At 38.1% G+C, this 25,085-nt stretch overlaps 1 protein-coding gene across 2 annotated transcripts in view; it reads left to right on the forward strand.

Annotated features, from left to right (window-relative positions):
• cyfip1 (cytoplasmic FMR1 interacting protein 1) overlaps nucleotides 1–25,085 on the forward strand; it is a 151,034-nt gene that overhangs the window by 42,247 nt on the left and 83,702 nt on the right. For both annotated transcript variants that reach the window (XM_028800025.2, XM_028800024.2), the window contains exons 7-12: nucleotides 2,265–2,361; nucleotides 5,234–5,362; nucleotides 10,009–10,113; nucleotides 14,857–14,948; nucleotides 15,262–15,379; nucleotides 16,894–17,016. In XM_028800025.2, coding sequence (XP_028655858.1) covers nucleotides 2,265–2,361; nucleotides 5,234–5,362; nucleotides 10,009–10,113; nucleotides 14,857–14,948; nucleotides 15,262–15,379; nucleotides 16,894–17,016 — 664 coding nt within the window. The remainder of the gene's footprint in view (nucleotides 1–2,264; nucleotides 2,362–5,233; nucleotides 5,363–10,008; nucleotides 10,114–14,856; nucleotides 14,949–15,261; nucleotides 15,380–16,893; nucleotides 17,017–25,085) is intronic.

Consider the following 25,085-nt stretch of genomic DNA (forward strand, 5'->3'; position numbering starts at 1 on the left):
TCTCTCTCTCTCTCTCTCTCTCTCTCTCTCTCTCTCTCTCTCTCTCTCTCTCTCTCTCTCTCTCTCTCTCTCTCTCTCCCTCTCCCTCTCCCTCTCCCTCTCCCTCCCTGCTCCTGATGGAGGGGGTGTGAGCTGCCACCTTCAACAGCTTTGTACAGGCGGTGCTTCACATACTTAAAACAGCCCTATTGATTTGTTTGCTTTTCTCTCTCTGACACGCACTCCGTTGAAGAGGAAGATATGTTTGCATTCTTTTAATTGTGAGACAGAACTGTCATCTCTGTCTTGTCATGGAGCACAGTTTAAACTTTTAAAATAGAGACAAATGTTTGTTTGCAGTGTTTGAATAACGTTCCTGTCTCTCTACAACCTCCTGTGTTTCTGCGCAAATCTGTGACCCAAGCATGACAATATAAAAATAACCATATAAACATATGGTTTCTACTTCGCGGATTTTCTTATTTCGCGGGTGGCTCTGGAACGCAACCCCCGCGATGGAGGAGGGATTACTGTATCAGCTAACCTTTGTGGATTTTTGGTTAGAGTTAAAGGCACTGGAGAAGAACATGATATTGACCACAATACCAGCTTTATCCAGCTGGGAGTAATCTCTTTTGAGCATATATATTAGAGTACCATATTAGAGTACTTGTATGTGCTTGGTAGGCATACTTTAGTGGGTCCAGGTGGTTCATAACCAGGTGTCCCAGTTGTTTCACAACTATCTTTCCAAAGGTGATCTTAATGTGTAGTGTGAGAGCCACTGGTCTTTACTCCTTGAGAACATTAATTTATATGCCCTGTGAGTAGACAGGATTCCCAGTGGCATTCTAAGAGTTTATATGAAAGGGGGAATATATTATAAAGGGCCCCACAGAGTTGTCTGGCGCAAGCCTTGAGTACACCTGGACTGATGCCGACAGGCCCATCTGTCTTGCCTGTGTAAATTTTTCCCAGCTCCTTTTACTACTTGATCAGTTCTTGCTGGTAGTCTTAGAAGGGAAGTAGGGAGTGCATGTGTCGGGAATAGTAGCTATGCAGGAATGTAAGGAAATGTAGGCAGTGGCTAATGTTAAATATTCTCTTTTCAGCATGCAAAAGCTAATGATGTTAAAAAATTTTTGTATACAGTGAACTTTTCACCAGATGGCAGTAGTTGTCTGTTTCTGATATTTTTTCTGTGTAAACTAATATGAATAGAACTTTGACAGAACTTTACTTTTACAAAAATTCCTATCTATATTACTAAACGAAGGTTGTATATATGCACGGATGCCAGACGCCAGAAGCAAGACGTGCCAAAAGCACACGCGCACAGCGCCACAGAGTCAAACCCAGCGGCCTCCCAGAGTCAAACCCAGCGGCTTCCCAGAGTCAGTAGGTGGCGCCCAAACAACACAACACAACCTGTAAACTAAATTTGAGGTAAAGAGTGCACGCCAGGTTGTATATTTGCACGGATGCCAGAGGCCAGAAGCAAGCCGTGCACAATACAACTGCCGCCCGAACGCGCACACCACCGCATATACAACCTTCATTTAGTAGGTGGCCCCCAAACAACACAACACAACCTGTAAACTAAACTTAAGGTAAAGTGTGCATGGCAGGTTGTATATATCCACGGATGCCAGAGGCCAGAAGCAACAACTGCCGCCCAAACGCGAACGTGCACACCACCGCATATACAACCTTTGTTTAATAATGTAGATCTTCAAGCCCGGATCCGCCGCCTTGGTCACTTCAGCACACGAATCCGCCGCAGTCAGCAAATGACTTCTAGCTAACGACACAGCCATAGAAAAACAAAAACAAGACCGCATGGATAAAAACAATGAACGACGGCGCCTACAACACGATTCTGAAACACCAGAACCAAAGGAGTCACGACTCCAAAAAGACAACTTTAGTACAAATATATTTATTTAATTAAATGTAAACTTTCCCAGGACGCACCCACCCTCCATGACTTTTCATCCCTCCAAAGATCGGTGGGAACATAAAGTGATTGTCATTCTTGGATTTGTGATTCTTTTGAGAATCGGGGGGTTTACTGGTTTATTACTAATTGAAAGTTTTTAAAGTATTATTACATTTTCAGCATTAGCTCAGCTGTTTTTCCTAAAAATGGTGTTAATAGTAAATTTAAATTATTTAACTTACACGGTTTTCATTCTGGTCATGTTTGTACGTGTGAGCTATAATCCTTTTTTTTTTTGAGAAAACAATTGTTTGTGTTTTTTTTTATTTATTTATTTTTTTTTTAGGGCTGCACAGTTTTTACGGAAGATGGCAGATCCCCAGTCAATTCAAGAGTCACAGAATTTATCGATGTTCCTTGCTAACCACAATAAAATTACCCAGGTCTGTTTCTTCATTTGGATGTTATTTGACACATAACAAAGTACAGTTTATTGACTTCGACAAAAAATTCAAATTTGAAGTATTCCTAATATTGAAGTTACAAGTTTTATGTATCTTTTAATCCTTCTTAACTTACATGTTTATTTTTTAGTCCTATAAAGATGTGAAGCAGTACATGTTTACTTTTTAGTGTTATAAAGTTGAGAAGTCATTTCATAAAAGATGAGCAACTAAATACACTAATGGAAATTAGCTCAAAAAATTAATAAATATAGTACCTTTGTAAAGTTCTGAAACACTCTTTCCATTCTAAAAAATGAATGCTTTTCACTTTACCTATCTCTCCTTCATTATTTTAAAGTCTATGAACAGACCAACTTTTTTTTATAATGAATGCTATTTTCATAGTTTAGGCATTGAAATAAAATATATCTCTCAAAAAGATTAGAAAAATGCTATTTTTTTTAGGAACACGTCACACAGCTTTTATAGCTACAAAGAAGTAGTCTTCACTAAGAATGCTCAGTTATGGTACATCACATACATATAAAACATCTAACCTTAGCTTTGGCTAATGTTTCTAGTATTGCTGTAATATTTTATTCTTACATTACAGGCTTTGCAAACTGAATGTTTCTTATTAAACCTTTCTTTCTAGTAACACTGTGAAAATCAAAATGAACCCAAATGTTGAAAGACTGAGTATTTTGTGTCTTTGAATCTTAACCAAAATCCAGTCCAGTAAAGAAAAACTGGTTATAGACCAATTTCATTTTAGGAATTTAGTACTCAATGTGAAGGACTTGTTATATTAGTACGAAAGTAGAGTACAAAAGTATTGTAACTTTAAAATTGGAGAAAAAAAACTCAAAAAGAATCATGATTAATGTTGTCAGTAGTGATGAGCAAACCCAGTGGAGTTAGTTTTGTTGTTAATTTGGGTAAATCACGGAAGTGTTCAGGAACTCCCCAAACAGCTTTGAAGTCAGTGGAGAAGACAGATCAAGTGGATTATAATGGTGCAATGGTATTCCTAAGGGCTCTGGAACTATGCTGGACTGATTATTATCACATAACAAATGGCCACAAACTAGCAGTAAGTAAATAAAATATCTAGACCATTGCACTTACAGATTTGCAATCTTGGGGCACACTTTGGCCATGTCAGGAAACGGCAGTGTGGGACTGGCTCATTCCATTGTTTGAAATCCCAGCCCTGGGTGCAGCTGGGACATCTTTCTTGTTTCCCATATATCTGTACTGATGTTTTGAACTTTTGTCTTCCATCAAGAAGAAACACTTTGTAAACAGTAATAAATCTTACAGTATTATTATTATTTCTTTCTGATGGGGAAGGGCTCCTTTAAACCATATGTTTTATATTTTAGCTCTACGCATAGCCAGGTATACATGCAAATTACCCATGTGGTGCTACTGCACAGGGACCTGTGTTCTATATCTGGTTGTCAGTATACTCCGCTAAATACCCCTCAAATAAAAATACTGAAAGTTTTTGCTATTTTTTTTTTGTTTTACGCATGTGGGATGGAAATCCGGCTAGAGTTCTTATCAGGTCCTGACATCAGCCGTACGTGAAGCAGATTGGCAGTGATCTTACAGCAGTCATGTTTGAAAGTTCTACACATGGATGCAACAGCTTTGTGATATCATGCAGACCTTGCAAAGCATCACGGGGCACTGGGGAAAAAATGTTTACCTTAGCTAGCTGCACAGCGAATTTCCAGGAAAATGTTCGGGGATCAGGGTCAACATTGAACACAGCATGTTCACTTTGAAAAACTCTTTCGTGAATTTCACCAATTATTACTAGTTGTCAGTGTATCAATAAAATACCATGAGAGAAGAATATTGCAATGCTATATACAGTAATCCCTCCTCCATCGCGGGGGTTGCGTTCCAGAGCCACCCGCGAAATAGGAAAATCCGCGAAGTAGAAACCATATGTTTATATGGTTATTTTTAGAATGTCATGCTTGGGTCACAGATTTGCGCAGAAACACAGGAGGTTGTAGAGAAACAGGAACGTTATTCAAACACTGCAAACAAACATTTGTCTCTTTTTCAAAAGTTTAAACTGTGGTCCATGACAAGACAGAGATGACAGTTCTGTCTCACAATTAAAAGAATGCAAACATATCTTCCTTTTCAAAGGAGTGCAAAGCAAGCAGTCAAAAAAAAAATCAATAGGGCTTTTTGGCTTTTAAGTATGCGAAGCACCGCCGGTACAAAGCTGTTGAAGGCGGCAGCTCACACCCCCTCTATCAGGAGCAGGAAGAGAGAGAGAGCCACAGAAAAACAAATAAAGTCAAAAATCAATACGTGCCCTTTGAGCTTTTAAGTATGCGAAGCACAGTGCAGCATATCCTTCAGGAAGCAGCTGCACACAGCCCCCCTGCTCACACCCCCCTACGTCAGCGCAAGAGAGAGAGAGAGAAAGTAAGTTGGGTAGCTTCTCAGCCATCTGCCAATAGCGTCCCTTGTATGAAATCAACTGGGCAAACCAACTGAGGAAGCATGTACCAGAAATTAAAAGACCCATTGTCCGCAGAAACCCGCGAAGCAGCGAAAAATCCGCGATATATATTTAAATATGCTTACATATAAAATCCGCGATGGAGTGAAGCCGCGAAAGGCGAAGCGCGATATAGCGAGGGATCACTGTATATATAATATTTTATTGATCCGCCCCTACCACTATGATTCCATTCATAACCAGGCCGTGCTTGATTTTTTTTAATAAAAACACATGGAAATGATTTGGTATAATATCTTTAATACAACTGTATATAAAAGTTAGCATGATTTATCTTTTATTGAAAGTAATTATCTGTTTTGGTCTTTTCTTTTTCAGTCATTACAGCAGCAGTTGGAAGTCATTCCAGGATATGAGGAACTTCTTGCAGATATAGTGAACCTTTGTGTTGATTACTACGAGAATAAAATGTACCTCACACCCAATGAGAAACACATGTTATTAAAAGTAAGAGGTCAATTTTAATACTTTACAGTTTAAGAGGCTAATAAACTGTGTGCTACATTTTCAAGAATCATACACAGATTCTAATTTGACAGCTTCCATGACCCTCCACCCAAGACTCTGGCATAATCTTGGACAGTAAAGCACACTCTGTGAATATTTTATTGTTAATTGTTGTGGGTGCAAAAGAAAGCATCTGGAAAAAGGCCTGGATTTCTTCTGGCTTCCCATTAAAATATACAGTGCCAGTTAAGACTGCTATAATGAAAGTTGCCCAGCCGTTCACAATGTTGGGAAACTATATACACACAAAATTACAAAAATGTGTGGTGTTCTGACATTTTAACTTTACTGGATTATCCTGCTGTCAGGAAATTTCATATTTACCCTGGACAAAAAGGAGTTTTTTTTTTTTTGCCATGAAGTAGTGTCAACTGTGCATGCATCAGTAGTGTTGGAGATGTACAGAAATTGAGAATAGGTTGCTTTGAAAAGTAGGCTGTTATATATAAATTTAGACATTGAGAGTCTTTATGTTCTTTCCAAATGACACAACTCAATTAAACTAAAAGTTGTATTGTGATATTCTTTAACTATTTGCTCCTCATTATCATCATTTATCGTCATTGACATGGTGTTATCTGACTTGCAACCGACAAGATAGGCAATTTGAACACAATTTATATGAGGGTTTTGAGCATTAAGATGTGTTGCATGCAAAAATTCAGGGCAGCAACAAAATCAGACCATACATAAGTTATATGTAAGATAAAAGGAGAGCTTTCATTGTCAGTACCTTTATGATGGGAACTATCATAGTGGCATGTTATGATTAAGTACATCATTCTTATTGTTGTATAACGTATGTAGTTGCTTCATTAGTGGTGTCTCAGCATAAAGGTTGCTGCAGGCAGCCCAAACCTTATGTGTGTCCTGCTGCTAAGGCAGTCCTTCAGCAAATAACACAAAGTGTCAACTGCAGTTACATGAAGCTGGATAGAGAGATTTGGAATTTAAAATGTTATTTCAAATATTTTAGGACTGCATAAAATAAATTGATATTTATGTGATAGCTATAGTTAAAATAAACTTTTTACATAGAACAGATCTACACGAACACAAAGCACATAAGGAAATCTCCACCTTGCATTTAACAATGATTGTTTTGTGTTGGTTTCATTGCAGTTTTGTATACCTTACTTTTTAACCTAAGTGGCATTTTTTAGGATTTTGTGCTTCAAATTTTGAGGTTGTGGGTTTATATCCCGCAATTGACACTGTGTGACCATTAGCAAGTCACTTCACCTGCATGTGCTCCAATTGGAAATGGTAACACTTTAGATAAAGGCATCATCCAAGAAAATAAATAAATACACAATTCTAGATTTCACAATTGTGATGTGAAGATACCTCAGTGTCAGTTTAAAACTGAGCACCAATTATTTAATAGTCTAGCCTTGCTTTAATGAATTTCTCTCTGCGACCTTGATGTGCACCTCTTCTCCTGCACAGATCATTAGTGCAGTTTTGCTAATGTGAACTTTGAAACTGATTGTCTTTGAAGAGATTTTTAAGCATGTTGAAGCCACTCCAGTACTTGGAAGGGAGACCATCTAGGAAAAGCTTGGGTTACTGTTGGTAGAGATGTTGGTGATGCCATCAGGGGGCACTTACCCTGTGGTCTGTGTGTGTTTCTCAGTATATTGGGCCCGTTACTTGATGAGACATAAAACAGAGGTCCTGACTCTCTGTGATAATTAACACTAGAAATACCAGAGCCTACGAAAAGTCTTGTAGATCTGGCCCACGTTAAATCAGTTCGTACCTCTCCCTCAGCATCTTTTGTCCTGTAAATGTGCCGATTAAGAAAAGCAGCAAGCAGCCTACTATTCCGTCCCACCACAAATGCAGAACGTGCACAAAGTTCTCCCAGCTCATGCCTTGATTGATTATCTGGGAGTGAAGTGCCGGAGTGGAAATAATACATCGTTATTTGGAACACATGCATTTCATGTGTGTTCCATTTCTACAATAATCTGTGTAAACACATTGTTAATACAGAAACGTTTTTCATGTTTTAGTAGTAAATGACAAAATGTTGGGATAAACTATATAATAATGTGTGAAGCCTGAAGTCCAAAGATCAAATAAACACTTTCACAAAAGGTTCAAGGAAGACACAACACCTTCCATGGTGTAGCGGTAAGATTTGCTGACTTGTAATCAAGAGTCCCCGGTTCGATTCTGACTGTCTCCTATATATGCCATTTTCAGTAGTGAGCTGCTGTTATTGTTAATATTATACAGTACACACATACATTTGGTTTGGTCTGTGCCAGCTTCTATCCCTCCAGATCAGAGAATGTTCAGTTCCATTTCCTCAAAACACCACTCACATCTAGTGTGTAAAACTAACAGCGTCAGATCCCTGGGTGTGGGGGCGTTAGCATGTATCATGATTATGACTGAGAGAATAAAAGTGAAAAAAAGGTAACTTTTAAAAGTCCTATAAACGTACACCGTCTATTACAGACACAAACCAAATGTATGTGTGTACTGTATAATATTAACAATAAGAACAGCTCACTACTGAAAACGGCAAATATAGGAGGCAGTCGGAATTGAACCAGGGACTTTTGATTACAAGTCAGCAAATCTTACCACTATGCCACGGAAGGTGTTGTATCATCCTTGAACCTTTTGTGAAAGTATTTATTTGATGTTTGGACGGGCGCTTCGGTTTCCTCCCACAGTCCAAAGACATGCAGGTTAGGTGGATTGGCGATTCTAAAATTGGCCCGAGTGTGCTTGGTGTGTGGGTGTGTTTGTGTGTGTCCTGTGGTAGGTTGGCACCCTGCCCGGGATTGGTTCCTGCCTTGTGCCCTGTGTTGGCTGGGATTGGCTCCAGCAGACCCCCGTGACCCTGTGTTCGGATTCAGCGGGTTGGAAAATGGATGGATGGATGGACTTCAGGCTTCACGCATTATATAGTTTATGCCAACATTTTGTCATTTACTACTAAAACATGAAAAACGTTTCTGTTTTAACAATGTGTTTACACAGATTATTGTAGAAACGGAACACACATGAAATGCATGTGTTCCAAATAACGATGTATTATTTCCACTCTAAAACTCTGGCACTTCACTCCCAGATAATCAATCAAGACATGAGCTGGGAGAACTTTGTGCACGTTCTGCGGCGGTGGGGGATGGAATAGCAGGCTGCTTGTCTTAATTGACACATTTACAGGAAAAAAGACGCTGAGGGAGAGGTACGAATGGATTTGAGGTGGGCCAGATCTACGAGTTTTTTTTGTAGGCTTTGGTATTTCTAGTGTTAAAGGTCCATGGTCGTCTTTCGAAAAGAGTAGGGTTTATCCTGATTCTCCTGGCTAAATTGAACTATGCCTTGGTCATTCTGGCACCCTTTAATTATCCCCTGTCTCAAACTGGCTAATTATCTCTTTTACCCGTTCACCACCTAATAAATAATGTGTAGTGAGTGTACTGGTACAATAATGGCCGCCACTGCATCATCCAGGTGGGTGCTACACATTGGTGGTGGTTGAAGTGGCTCTTCACTATGTATGTAAAGTGCTTTGAGTAATGAGAAAGCACTATATAAATGTAAATAAATATTATTAAAATTAAACCAGCACTACTAAGTTGTTTACTGTAATTCTTTAATTCAGTTCAGTTGAATTTTCACAAATGAGTCTTTGTGTAATTATCTTCAAGTAATCTCAGTATTTAACAATCTTTTCAAATAAAATTAATGAATGCATTTATTGCAGTCCATTACAATACAGTTCTGTGCATGTACAGGGACTGTAGTGATTACCCCCTCCTTATACCTTGTAGTTTCACTTTATAATTTTCCACATGAGTAATTTAAACAAGGTTAGTAAAATGTAGTCTTTTCAAAATTCATTATTTTTTTCAACTTTTTATTTATTTATTTAAAGCTTTGGGTATTCCTTAGTTAAGAACAGAATCCACAAAGGAACACATTGTGGAATTTATCACCAGTCTCCATCATTAGTCTTTTGTACAGTTGAAAATCAGTTTCATGCAAATCTAAACAAATAGGTTTTCAGTAAGCATTTAAAAATTACTAGGATTTAATAAAATGTGAACTCAGATGTAAAAACAGACAGTATTAAAAACAAAGCATTGATTTAACTAATCAATCAAGGTAGCTAAAAATTACTGAATACCAATTTAATATACAGAATGTAAAAATACTCATTTTCATTAATTTTAGTTAAATTAATTTCTCTCTATATAAAATAAGACTTTTTAAACTTGAATTTAGATAAGTCAAAAGTAAAAAATGGAGAGCTTTGTTTATATTTTTTAAGTGTTATTCCAAGTGATGCAGCTTAGTGCCAAACAGTGCAACATAATGTCTTTTTTTTAAAGGATTAAGATTAGACTATATCATTACATTCAGTTATAAGTCTCTGCTAAAGAATTTACAACATTTTATTTTATGCTGTAGCAACCCTTGATTGGTATGTTTTTGACATAGTAAAAATATTACTGTGTACTATAATTCATTTAGAGTAAAGGTCACTTGAAACAAAGTGTAGACTTTTGTAATGTCTTGTGATTGGAAAAGTTTTCTTATAGTATATTTGCTTTTAGGTGATGGGCTTTGGTTTATACCTGATGGATGGGTCAGTCAGCAACATTTACAAACTCGATGCGAAGAAACGAATAAACTTAACTAAGATTGACAAATGTTTCAAGGTAAGCAAGTGGCCAATCTTTTTCTTTTGTTTGTTCATTACTTTTTAAATCAACTGACATTTTACCAAAACACCGATATAAAATTTGCTGTTATATATTCAATTTCAAAGTACATGTTGTTGTACAATTTTAATAAACCAAGCCATTTCTGGGTGTAATTAGTAAATGTGGAAACTGGAAAATCACAGCATGCATAATTGGATAGGTGAATCTTACAAGCACAAGTTTGCTTGTGGACCAAGTTTATGAACCACTACACTAGCCCTATTTGAGCCTGTTCAATATATGAATAAATAATATGTTTGATTCCTGTTTTAGTCCAGTTTGGTTAGCACAGGCTTCCATTTGATGAAAAAAAATTAAGGTTCAATGATTTGGTTACAGTTTTGAAACACTTCATAAAATAATGGAAATAACCAATTAGAAGTTGTTTTTGGAAAAGCAAATAGTAATTTAAAAAATTATGGATGATATTTTGCAGAAAGATAAAACTTTTGTTATGTTAAGTCTCTCTAATTTTTTAATAACTTAATCAGGAACAGTCACATTTTTCTACTTTATAACAAAATTATAGTGTGAAATGATGCACCCGTTTTCATATAAATCATCAGCACAGGTGGAGTAACTCAAAAATTCAATTGAGTGTTTAGAGGACAGGCTGGCCACATCAGTTCCCGTTTCTGCCTATTCTACCTTTTATTCCTTTTATATGACAGTAAACAGTTTGCAATTCTACTGTGTGTTAGTAGATTCTGTTACGTAAAAATCTAACCTGATTATTTGATGAAAAAATGAGGTTGATGAATAGAGTATCATACATTTTGCTCACATGTAGGGATATTTAAGGTACTGAAGCCAAAAGGGCAGAATATAACATTTTCTTAACCCTTTAACCACTTTCCTACTCAAAGGTTTAAAGTAAGGGAAGGTCCTGTTTTATATGTAAGCTCCATGCCACTTACTCTCTGCTGTTGCGCTTATGCATAGTTAATAGGCACTGCTTGTCACATTTTGACAAAACCACATAAATGTTACTCCTTTTTTTAAATATGTCTAATATCAAGTATATTTGTTAACTTGTTGACTATAATTTTCTTATGTCACCTATTAAATTTTTAGGTTCATATATGTTAATGTATTCAGTTAACTAAGCCTATGGTGGTTGGGAGGTATTGTGAAGTTGCCTATGTGCAGGGTTTGTGTGAAGGTGCTGGTCAAGTAAAGGCTTCCTTTTTTTGTACTTTTGTTGTTATTAATTCATTCTGTGGTAACAAGAATGGTTAGCAACTATAAAGTTCTCTCCTGTATTCTATAAGAAGGAATCATGCGAAAATTGGAAAAAAAAATTCATTTATGGATGCGTGTTATTGAGCTGGAAAGGAAGAAACAAGCCCTCACTGTCACTGAAGGGGTGAGCAAGAGTGACTGCACTAACAGTTCCCAAGGATCTACATAAAGACTTGTGTGATTTCACCTTTGGCCAAAGTGTTTCTAAAAGAGGAGGAGGACAGTGCAGTTTTTGACAGTTTTAGCAGAGCGAAAGCAATGTCCATGTCTGATTTAATTTTTTAATTTAAATTGCGTTATTGTTACATTTGCAAAAAAAACATTCAGATTGCTCAGTTTGGCTGCTTGGAAATTAAGGATAAACAGATTGCATTGACTGCTTGTCCAAATCTTTCTTTTGACTCCATTAAATCTGCTTTGAAATGTATTTTTGGAGATATGGTGAGAAATGTTTTTTGTGCAATCCATGTAAAACAAGTGGATGTATTTTTTGCAGAGAACAGTGGCGGTGCATAATCACAAAATGACTAGCCAAGGGTGCTGTAGAATGGTACTAACCACTGGACAAAAAGACTTCACTCATAGAAAGGATGAAGTGAAATTTATAGAAGAGGATAAAACAGGAATATTTAATATCACACTGTTCAATGAAAATGACTCCATCAGCACAGTCTGTGTTGAACAATGGCTGGACCACTGTGTAACTGAATTGAATCAGAACCAACCGACCAAAATGTAAGCCATCCCAAGTGACCTAACATTTAAGATTGAAGATGGTAAAGTAATGCACTCCACTAAAAGAGTTAAAATTTCAGCAAAGATAAGAAGAAGGTTTTCCCAGTAAATATTCTTCACTTGTTGAGCAAATCTACCCTAAACACCGGAGCAGTACTTGACCTTAAATATGAGCTGTCATCTTCAAGCTGTTGATTCCCCTTGAACTTACATCATCAGGCCATTACTGCATTAACATTATAGAAAAGGAAAGCAAAGGAAAGTAGCAGGTATGTTAATAGAAAAGAAAAGAAAAGGCAAGGAAATTCTAACAGTAACTGAGATTATGAACAGAGATGAAAAACAAAAAAACAGTGCTAAAAACTTCACACTTTGGGTATGCTTCTGCTGATAAATTTGAAAGGTTAATCACTTGTTCTAGAAATAAAGACTGTAAAATTGGCCCATTACTGAAAGAGTTATTAAGCAGTTGTGACATACTGTATGTATAAAATACAACATATCCCAGCTAAAGCCAGCAGTGGGTTTGCCAGTGGTATCAAAATATAATGAAATGGTTGTTGGTCTGCATGAATTAGAACATGGCCTGTGGTATCTTCCTTTAATAGACGACTTCACATGGTTTAGTTAACATGGTTTAGTGCTGGCATCATTCCCTCATCAAAGAAATCTTCAGTGTTTGTGAAACACTTCATGCCATGCTGAATTAGTGTACACAGTCCTCAACAAAGACTGTACAGTGATAATGGTGGAGAGTTCAACAATGATGAAGTCAAGAGACATTGCTGAACATTGCAACATTGAAATCAAAACTACTGCAGGATAACCCATGGAGTCGTGGACTTATTGAATAACACAACCAAATACTTACTGAAATACTCCTCAAGGTAAAATACAGCAAGGTGTGTGACTGGAAAACTGCTCTTGCTTGGGCTTTGATGGCAAAGAACACCATGCATAATGTCCATGGCTATAGTCCGTACCCGTTAGTGTAAAGGCAAACCCTAATTTTTTTTAATCTGTATTTACTGACAACCCACCTGATTCGGAAATGAGCGCATGGGAAGAAAACATCTCTCTGCTTTGCATGCTGCACGGCAGGCATTTCAATTGGCAGAGTATTAAGAAAGAATTCATTGATCATTACAAAAACAACTCAGCCCACAGTTGAGAAATGTGGAATGGATGGTGTTCTACAAGAGTGTGTACAGTGCTGAATGGAAAGGTCTAGGCACTGTCATTGGCCAAGATATCATGGTAATATTTCTGAGACATGAAGGTATATCATAGTGAATTAGAATGTATGAAGTTACAATCTGAAGGCAACGCCCACAAGACTATTTTCTGATCTAACAACGGCTTTAGATAAAATAAAACCTATGTCCTATATAGTAAAATAACAAGAATGGGAATTGGAGCAGAAGGTTGAATTGGTTGCCAACCTTAGTAAGGCGAACATTTACATAATGCGCAAAACAAAAAAAAGCACCTTTCAGTTCAGATATTTAATAGGTCCCCTAATGGGTTGTTCACAGGTATACATAAAATAAGTGTGCTGTTTTTTTTTTTAATGTATCTTTACACACAGCCTTAGAGAACATCTTCTGCCCATGTACTTTAACAAGAAATCTGTTTTATTTAAAAATAATAAAGGCATTCACTGAGGAATCAGAATTCTTGTAGATTATGTAAGAAATGACAAATATTGTAACTCTGGACAGCATTACATACTGTCTTTTATAAGGTTCTGCCATTTTTTTGTACTCTTTTCTGACCTCCAGGTTGCCTGCCATTTCTTTATCCATCCTTGAACCCAGAACTGTCAATAGTCCTAACCTGACTTCCGCCCATTTCACCATATAATCTCCTCAGGCCAAGGAGACTTTAGCCAACAGATGCAGTCATCTGTCACTAGGGTCTGCACTCCAGCCACCTTATTCGGTTGTCACTGGCCCCAAGTCCTAATCATGTCCCTCGCCACTATCCATCTGCAACTGCAGGGACCCCACAAGCACTGCTCCTACCTGCTGGCATCGCATAGCCTTTAGTGGGAGCCTACTCGGAGTGATCTCTGCCCCTCAACTGCTGTATTCTCGCTCCTTTTGGTCCCTTACCCGACTTCCTGCCTCCACACTGTAGCACCAGCTATGCCACAATCATGTCACTTTTCCTTCTGTTTCATTCTTCTGTTTCAACATCTTGTCTTTCCTTTTTCTTTTCACAGATCCTCTTCTTCTATTTCCTACCCTGGTGCGTTTTATTTATTCTTTGGGTGCACATGTTGCACTCATAGACTCCAGAGGCAGTTGGTTTCCCTGCACATGAATGCTTGACCATATCCACACCCTATGCCTAACTGCTCCGTTTATTTATTTATTATTAGAAAAATCTATTTCCTGTTTCTCTGCAACCAGAAGAGCTAGTCCATTGAAAGCTACAGCATGTTGTTTAGTTATTTCATCTCACTTGGCCAAGCCATAGTTTTCCAGTGTGCTGCACTGAGTGTTTCTGTGATTTTCTGCATGTATATACAAAAATAAGATGGAGGTGGCCGTTCAGCTGTAAACAGAGGAACTATATACAACCTGCTGGAAGTGGAGATATACAAAAACATAAACTGGTTTAATTTTGTGAAACTTCATCATGCTTGTATGGGCTTTGAAAAAGTATTCCATTTTTAAATATTTTTTACTTGTGGTGTTTTTTTTGGTTTTTTTTTAGCAACTCCAAGTTGTCCCCCTCTTTGGTGATATGCAAATTGAGCTGTCCAGGTATATCAAAAACAGTGCTCATTTTGAAGAAAACAAATCCAGGTGGGTTATTCAGTACAAGTATTGTAAACAGTAATGCTTGTTTGCTGTTTTTTCCTTTTCACTTTAATTTTCCAAAATTTCACATGGAAAATACATGATAGAGAATTCCATATTAAGCATTCAGTGTTAATGTCAGGTTCTATTCGTGTGGGTATTAAAATGATAGAATAATGACAAATTCTTTTCTTCCTCACATTTTTTAAATATACAGTATACCAGTTGTACTTAAGGAAAAAGCTGTATTTTTTACTTTTCTGGCCTCTAGAATATTAAGTCTCTCTTTGATTCCTGCAATTTTTTTTTTTTTAAACAGATGGACATGTACTTCTTCTGGAAGTAGTCCTCAGTATAATATTTGTGAGCAGATGATCCAAATACGAGAAGATCATATGCGTTTCATTTCAGAACTAGCACGTTATAGCAACAGTGAGGTATGTAATGAACCATTTTCTTTTGTGAGAAATTTTTGCATTATAGAATCATCATAGTGCACGTAATCTGTGCATAACATAGGTGTGTACATTAAACAGATCTTTTTTTTTTTTTTTATATATAAAAAGATGCTTTGCTTAAAATGGCCTATTCAACAAAGAATTTAATCATTCTGAAATGTACTTTATGGAACACTTTAAAACTTAAAATGTTAAAGTCCTGAGTGCTTTTGCAACATTAAAACAACAGTGTGATACAGGAACTCCCCTACTTGAGGAAGTTTCTCATCCTTACATGCAGGGAATTTACCTCTCTTTTCATGATATCTGATTTGGAGGTGCTAATATTCATCCTGTCAGTATCACATTACACTCAGCTGCCAACTGTTTTAGTTTGTACCAGAGATCACAATCTGATGAGGCGAAGCGGACATCATTATCTGCAAAGTGCAGAGATGCATGCCTTATATTCCCAAATTGAATACTTCCCATACCTTAGCTGTACCTTGATAGCCTGTTTGTAAAATTCCAGAACAGTGGTGGAGACAAGATGTAACATTGAACAGTGATGCTCGCTTTGGTCATGAGGTAATATAAACCATGCAGATATGACTCTTGTTCTCCAAATGCAGACAGTGAATGTCTTGCAGAAGTGGCCCAAGAACCCCATACTCTTCGAATGCCTTCCACAAGATACCATTGGGTACATGGTCACAAGCTTTTCCAAACTACAAAGCACATATAGACAGGATTGCCAAACTCCCATGACCTTTCATATATCTCTCTAAACATAAAGAACTGGTACAGCGTTCAATGACCAAAGCTGAATCTGCAATACGCCTCCTGAGGTTTAGCTGTTGTCCAAAGTCTCTGTTCCACTGCACCAGCATTGGCTTTCCCAGAGAGGCTGAGCAGTCCCATGGCAATTGTACCCTCTTGCCCCCTTTTTAAAATGCTACTTCTAACACACTGATTCTGCCATTGACACCATATTGAAGATGCATGTTAACCAAAATGCTCCCAGACTCCAGTGCTATCTAAGCCACTCCTTGCAACCTTGCTACTACAGAGCTTTTTGATAACCGGTGTGACATCGGCCAAAGTGATTGACCCAATCCCAGTACTGGAAATGCTTCCTCTAAGGAGAGCATATCCACTGAGTTTAGGAGCTTCTCAGAGAGCTCCTTCCAGAACTTTTGATGATATCCCATGTTAAGGTTAATGTTTCTGCACCTTTGCTGGAAACCGTCCATAATTAGACCCTTGTAAATATTGTAACTAAAAATTAACAGAACCTCAGCAGTGCTGGAGCTGTTCACCAGGGCGTGATGGACTAGTCCGTCTCAGCCCAAACAAGCTACATACAGTCACCATATGGGCTCACCACCCACAAGGTGAATTGAAGAGGAAATAATGAACAAATAATAGAAAGCACTGTCCAATAAGTAAATACAGTGGTTGTTGAATGATTGTGAAACAGTGAGAAATAATTATTAAATGTTGGTGTTTTGCAGGTAGTGACAGGCTCTGGTCGTCAAGAAGCACAGAAAACTGACTCTGAATACCGGAAACTGTTTGATTTGGCTCTTCAAGGTCTTCAGCTGCTCTCACAGTGGAGCGCTCATGTAATGGAAGTGGTATGTTTATATAAGATTTTTTTTTTTTTTTGCTGAGAGGGCAAAAAAGTGAGCAACAATAATATGTGTTTTAACAACGTTTGTCAACAAAATAAATGCTGGGAAAATACAGTGTACTAAATCAAGAAGGAAAATGGCATTATAACAGTCACTTTGAAGCTATATTTAGTAATTTACAGTAGGTTCACAACAACATTTCTTGTAGCATACCCCAATATGAACACAGATCCTTTTTCCAAGAGAAATTATTTATAGAAAATTGTCTGATGCAATTTTTGTTTTCAATTGGGTACTTTCCTCTAAGAAATAATTTGCTGTCATAACAGATTATTAAAAATTCAAATATTGTAAAATTGCTTTTTCTTTTCTTTCTCTTTTATTGCTTTTGCACACTTTCGCACCCTTTCACCCCAGTGATTTTAGCCTGTAATATGGCTCCTAATAGTTCTGTTCAGTTAACTTCATCATTAAAACACCTTTATTCTAAGTGCTTCTCCCTCTGAAAGAGGGAGGCGGGTTGTGCAGTTATGTGTACCATGTCCCAGGGATTTGATGCACTGCATTGAACCACGCCATGACCTCGTACTGTAAGAAGTCATATATAATAAGTGTCATTTCTGCCTTAAAGATTATCTCCTCAGGGGACTTGTACTTTACACTGAAAGTATCCTGCGTCATGTGGATATTTGCTTTTGTATTATATCAGTATACCACATGAATGCATCTCATAACAACAGGTTTGCTACCTTACTTTTGCTTTGTAAGCAGTTGTAAGGCTTGTGCCCTTGTCATTATTGTATATTGCAGAAGTAAAATCAAATCCTAAAAATTAAGGTAAACATTATTGAATATTGGCTGCTTTTTACAGCACAGTTATTGAATATGGTAAAGGACACTGTGTTTCTTAAAAGTAGGTGTTAATGAATCAGCAGGCATCAACTATTCAAAAAGCACATGCAACCACATGAATTTCATCTGCACAATATCCTGATCTTGTAAGAAGTACAGCAGGCAACTCACCCATTTAATAATAATTAGTTACAGTGTAAGAATTAATGAAAGAACATTGGTGTGATATATCTAAAGGTTAAGTCTGTGCAGTAAAAGCATACTTGTAGAAGATTTTTCCCATTTGTAAAAGTTAATAACAGTCAGTATGATTGAATGCTTTTTCTTTGTCAAGCAACAAATGTTGAGCTTGACCAGACAGAGCTGCGGCCGTATCAGTAATGTGAAGGTGGCTTTGATTGTTGTCTGCAGCATCAAAGGGTGGATTCATCTATGAATGGCAGATTATGGCCTTTTGGGAAGTAACCCTGGCATCATATTGTTGTCATAGTTTATCTAGGAGGAAATTTAAACAGTTTAAAGGCTTCTTATTCTGTACTAACCAACCCGCGATGTAGCATATGCCACATAATTATTGATGGGTGAACACTTCCTGAACGACGCAGTTGTCCAAATGGGGTGGGTTTGAGGATTCGACTGTGAGTGAATGAAAAGATGGAACTCTAGAGAGAGCAACATACAATTATCTGTGACGTGACTGAAAACTGGTTTTGGCAGATACAGGCATATCGTTTTGAAAGTTTGTCCATGTGCCTTATTAATTGTCATTGCAAAGGCCAATCTAACAGGAAATTGTCTGCGTGTAAAAGGCAAATTTGAATCTGATGAGGTCAGGGATATCCAGGGAATAAGGACAGTTTGTGAGGTAGGAGCTGCGATAGTTTTACACTCCAGTACATTGCAGTGAATGCTGGTAACAGTCCGTCTAGTGCCATCACAGAGTCTTCTTGCTGGCATGAGATTTCTGAGAAGCATGACGTCTGAACCTGTTTTAATTTTGAGTTTATGCGGAGGTATGCCAGTGGGAGTAAGACTGCTAATTAATATAGCTTGCGTACTGAGTTGTTCCGGAGTCACAGTTGAAAACACTTTTTTAATGAGTTTTAAGCACAGGGGAAAAAATGAACATTTGAAACATCTGTAATGTAATAAACCACCAAGAAAAGTAACATTGCAACAATGCACGCTACGAAACGATCTCTGTGAACAGAAGTGAAAACAAAATCAAGCCCGGTGCATTCTTTAACTGCTTTCTCTGCCTTATGCGTCCAGCCCCCTCTATCTCGCGCGTGTCTCTCTCGAGCGCCTGTGTGTGTGTCTCTCTCAAGCGCCTGTGTGTGTGTGTCTCTCTCGAGCGCCTGTGTGTGTGTGTGTCTCTCTCGAGCGCCTGTGTGTGTGTGTCTCTCTCGAGCGCCTGTGTGTGTGTGTCTCTCTCGAGCGCCTGTGTGTGTGTGTCTCTCCCGAGCGCCTGTGTGTGTGTGTCTCTCCCGAGCGCCTGTGTGTGTGTGTCTCTCCCGAGCGCCTGTGTGTGTGTGTCTCTCTCGAGCGCCTGTGTGTGTGTGTCTCTCTCGAGCGCCTGTGTGTGTGTGTCTCTCTCGAGCGCCTGTGTGTGTGTGTCTCTCTCGAGCGCGCGCCTGTGTGTGTGTGTGTGTGTCTCTCTGTGTCTCTCTCTCGCACGTGCCTGTGTGTGTGTCTCTCTCGCGCGTGCCTGCCTGTGTGTGTGTGTGTGTCTCTCTCTCGCACGTGCCTGTGTGTGTGTCTCTCTCTCGCGCGTGCCTGCCTGTGTGTGTGTGTGTGTCTCTCTCTCTCTCTCACGCGTGCCTGTGTGTGTGTGTCTCTCTCTCTCACGCGTGCCTGTGTGTGTGTGTGTCTCTCTCACGCGTGCCTGTGTGTGTGTGTGTCTCTCTCTCGCGTGCCTGTGTGTGTGTGTGTGTCTCTCTCTCTCGCGTGCCTGTGTGTGTCTCTCTCTCTCGCGTGCCTGTGTGTGTGTCTCTCTCTCGCGCGCCTGTGTGTGTGTATCTCTCTCGCGCGCCTGTGTGTGTGTGTGTGTCTCTCTCGCGCCTGTGTGTGTGTGTGTCTCTCTCTCTCGCGCCTGTGTGTGTGTGTGTCTCTCTCTCGCGCGCCTGTGTGTGTGTGTGTCTCTCTCTCGCGCGCCTGTGTGTGTGTGTGTCTCTCTCTCTCTCGCGCGCCTGTGTGTGTGTGTCTCTCTCGCGCGCCTGTGTGTGTGTGTCTCTCTCTCTCTCGCGTGCCTGTGTGTGTGTGTGTGTCTCTCTCTCTCTCGCGCACGTGTGTGTGTGTCTCTCTCTCTCTCTCTCTCGCGTGCGCGCGCGCGTGTGTGTGTGTGTGTGTGTCTGTCTGTCTCGTGTGCCTCTGTGTGTGTTTGTGTCTCTCTCGCGCGCCTGTGTGTGTGTGTCTCTCTCTCTCTCGCATGCCTGTGTGTGTCGCTCTCTCTCTGGCTCAATCGCTGCACAGGGAGAGACTGAACACGTGCGGAAATCATCGGTGCGCACGGCTGCTTAGTGAATAATTGTTGGTGGGCAGAGCTCTGTGAGTTGGCAGGCGTGGCACTGTCTTGCTTGCCATGGACGGTTTCTGGGAAGCATGACAACTGAACCTATTTTAATTTTGAGTTTATGCGGAGGCATGCCAGTAAGACTGTTAAGAAATTCTTCGGGGAATGAAACTTGATCTGCGGGATCGTCTGTGACGATGGAGGCAACGCTGGTGAAAGTTACTTCGTCGGTAGGATAAGTTTCAGTAGTTGTTCATTACGGTGTAGCGAGTCTTCGTTGGGGACGCTTAATATAGCTCGCGTACTGAGTTGTTTCCGGAGTCACAGTTGAGAAGTCGATGTCGCCATATAGTTGTTGAACGTGATCAGAAATAAAAGGAAAACAATGTGAAGGTAATGGACATGGGAGGAGTGTTAGAGTTGGCGGGCGGGGCTCTGTCACGTGTGCCATGGTCGGCTGCTTAGTGAAATTGTTGGTGGGCGGGGCTCTGTCTTGCGTGCGTCTTGCTTGCCAAGGACTTAGTGAATTATATACAGTATATAGATGAGAAGGAGTATGATATTGGAGAATCTGACAGAGGAGATGGTGGCATTTAACATCTGGAAAAGTGTGAGTGACTGTTGACTCACGAAGCCAAGGAGACATTCTGGATGGTGTCAGTACTTGAGAACTTCCCTGCGGTAATTTAATGCAAAACCTTTTTACGTTCAATCCGTGAAGGGGAAGATGTCTAACAATTGCCATTGGAAGTTTTCATTTCAGTGTGGGTCTGTCTTTGTCAGTCAGTATTTGTTTTATACTATGCGTTGTACTTCAAAGAGCAGAGAATTGATTTAGTCAAAGGAACTATACATCCTTGTTGAACTAAAATTGTTTTAAAGTTTGTTTCCTATAGTTAAAGGAACAATGCTGCATTATTTTGGTTGCAAGAGATTTTCTCTTTCCTTTATTTATAGTTTATAAGATACTTAATTATGTATATCTCTCTATTATAAAAAAAAAAAATCCTGAGAAACAGTATAGGGCATCGGGACGTGATCTTTACGTTAAGATCACGGAAGACAGTTAAAAGACCCGCGAGGACATTAAACATGATACATTGTGCCAAGAGATTGACCCAGGACCGTCTTGCGATGATGTAGAACATGAGTTTCTTGCAAGACACACCCTACTTACAATCAATATCAAATAAGACAACAGGGCAGCCAAACATTCAGTCTTGTGAAGGATTTGAGCCCACACAGATCCAGGGTCTCAGCGCATATAAAGCGTATAAGGACAATACGTTATAAATAAAACGTCGACTAAGCAAAGAAGAAAGCAGCGCAGAGAAAAAGACTCAAAAGCGTTGGAGAGAAAAAAGAGAAGAAAAAAAAGAAAAAATAATCTAGGTGCAAATTCAGAAAATAAGGAAAGTAATTATCAGCCCGTAACAAGTGGAATTTAAACACAGCATGTCCAATTGGGCTCAGAATTAAAAGACAGAATAAAAGACAAAGTAGAACATCATAAACACTTTCACAAATGTTGGCACTATACACATGCATAGCAGATTATGAAAGCAGTGGAATTCGAAAGGCTCAGAAAAAAAAACAAAAAACGTATGCGCAATACAAATATGGAGAAAGTTAAAGAATATGAAAGTAGGAAAATTATAAAGTATGAAAAAGAGAAAGTAAAGATCGCAGTAGCGCAAACAAACGGAAATTATTACTCGAAAAAGGGAAAATAATCACCACAGACCAGGTGTCATTGAAAAAAAAGCAGGACAAAGCGAGGTCAGAAATAAAAGACAAAGAGTATAAAACAAAGTAAAATGTCATGAAAAGATTAAAAAAACAAGGGGGCCAAACACATGCAGAGCAGGTTAGAGATAATGAAAACTGGAATTCAAAAGACTCAAAAAAAATTTAAGTGCGAAACACATGCAGAGCAAGATATAGAATATGAAATCAAAAAAAAAAGAAAGTGTCAAAAAAAGAAAGTAAACATCGCATTAGCGCGAAAAAAGAGAAATTATTACTCGGAGAAATAACTAAGAGGCGACTGAAGATCGAATATATGGACACAGGTGATATGTCTGAAGTATGTAAATATTGTAAGGCTTTGAAGTTTGTCAGAGAATTTCAAAAACATGTTTTACCTCACATGCATTTATTGGTTACATTGCAAAAAAAAAAAAAAAATTATTAACTCTTGATGATGTAGATCGCTTTGTCTGTGCTGAAATTCCAAACAGAGAAACCTATCCTGAATTATGGTACAAAGTCATTAAACACATGTCTCACTGACCTAATTTAAAAGATTCAGCATATTGTTTTTACATAAGTTCTGAAATAAAAGTGAAACTAATGAAATAGCAACAATTCAAAGAAAAAAAATATCTTAAAAGTGTGTATCCAGGAAAACCAAACGGGGGTTGGCGAGTGAAGCGAGCAGGGATAGTAATATGAAAAAATAATCTTTGGTGATCGGTGTGGTTTAGCATAGCTTTGGCTTCATACTCATATTTCAGTAAAGTCATTTAAGTTTGTTCTCTTCTTACTTGCCCTCTTTCCATCTAGTGAAATAATGGATGTTTACAGATTTTTCTAATGCAAGAATAATGGCAATATTGATTTCAAATGAGAACATTAATTTATTGAAAAGAGGTGTGAATAAATGCATCTAGATTATTTTTACTTCATTGTCAATGTGCAACCAGCTGTCCTGTTTATAGACATTGCAAAACCAATATGTTTATGAAGAGAATTGTACATTTTAAAGAGTTATCAGCAATACACCTTTTTGACGTCTCACTATGACTGCTCTTTTATCATTAGACAAGTCAGAAGTTTATTTTTTTCTCTGTAGTAATTCACATGTGTGTGTGTGTTTGAAGAGAGATTGTTGTTGTTTGTTAAATTATTTGTGCTATATTTATATGCTAGCAAAATACCCGCGCTTCGCAGCGGAGAAGTAGTGTGTTAAAGAGGTTATGTCAACATATATATACATAAACATATATACTTATATACATATCTACATATACACATATCAACATATATACATATATATATATATATATATATATATATATATACATATAGACATCCACATATATATACATATATCAACATATATATACACACATACATACATACATACACACATATATATATATATATATATAAATATATATATATATATATACACATACAGACACATATATATATATATATATATATATATATATATATATACATACATATAGCAAAATACCCGCGCTTTGCAGCGGAGAAGTAGTGTGTTAAAGAGGTTATGTAACCATATATATATACATAAACATATATACATATATATACATATCTACATATACATATATATATATATATATATAGATATATAGATATATATAGAGATATATATATATATATATATATATATACAAATTTACATATACAAATTTACATATCTACATATATAGATATATATATATATATATATATATATATATATAGATATATATATATATATAGATATATATCTATACGTATTAATAAAAGGCAAAGCCCTCACTGACTCACTCACTGACTGACTGACTGACTGACTGACTGACTCACTCATCACTAATTCTCGAACGTCCTGTGTAGGTGGAAGGCTGAAATTTGGCAGGCTCATTCCTTACAGCTTACTTAGAAAAGTTAGGCAGGTTTCATTTCGAAATTCTACGCGTAATGGTCATAACTGGAACATATTTTTTGTCCATATACTGTAATGGAGGAGGCGGAGTCACGTATCGCGTCATCACGCCTCCTACGTAATCACGTGAACTAAAAACAAGGAAGAGATTTACAGCACGAGTCAAACGCGGGAACGAAGGTAAATGACGTTAATTTTTGACTGTCTTTTAATACTGTGTAAGCATACATATTAACACATGTGCAATTAAACGTGTGCATTTACGGGGTGATTTCTCAGGCTTAAAAGCTCGCCTTTTATCAAACGCGGGAAGAAAGGTAACTGACGTTGTTCACTGTCTTTTAATACTGTGTAACCATACATATTAACACATGTGCAATTAAACGTGTGCATTTACGGGGTGATTTCTCAGGCTTAAAAGTTCGCCTTTTACTAAAAAGGTAAATGCAAAACTATTTTCAATCAGTTTATTGAAACGCTCCCGTTAAGGATTGCAATAACATATTCGCGAGATAAAAGAACGAAGTAGGGGGAAATGAAGGAAGAGCCGCAAAAATGCGAAGAGCAAAAAATTCATTAAACAATTGAGAAGGGAGCGAGTGAAGCATACAAGCATGTTCATAAGGGAAACAAAGCACGGTGTAAAACGTAAGTTTAAATTAAGTTTATAGAAACGCTCCCGCTGCGGATTACAATAACATATTCGCGAGATAAAAGTTTAATGAGAAGACACGAGGTATAAACGAACCACACGCCGTGGCGCAACGTTAGGGGCAACAGTTTCAACCATTCTATGATCTGCTTCTCGCAACTGAAAGACGGCACATGGCGGATGTTAGCCGACTTGCTGACGGCAACGTTAGGGGCTTCAACTCTGGCGCTGACGATAGAGATTCGATTCACGAGAGGGGATGCAGTGAGTGTGTATGCCTGATGAGCCCAGAATTAGGGAGAAACACGTGTCGCATACTCTTTGCGTTATTTGAAAGTAAACTATTAAAACCATTCTATGATCAGCTTCTGGAA

The sequence above is a fragment of the Erpetoichthys calabaricus genome, chromosome 4, assembly GCF_900747795.2.
Source record: "Erpetoichthys calabaricus chromosome 4, fErpCal1.3, whole genome shotgun sequence".
Lineage (NCBI taxonomy): Eukaryota > Metazoa > Chordata > Cladistia > Polypteriformes > Polypteridae > Erpetoichthys > Erpetoichthys calabaricus.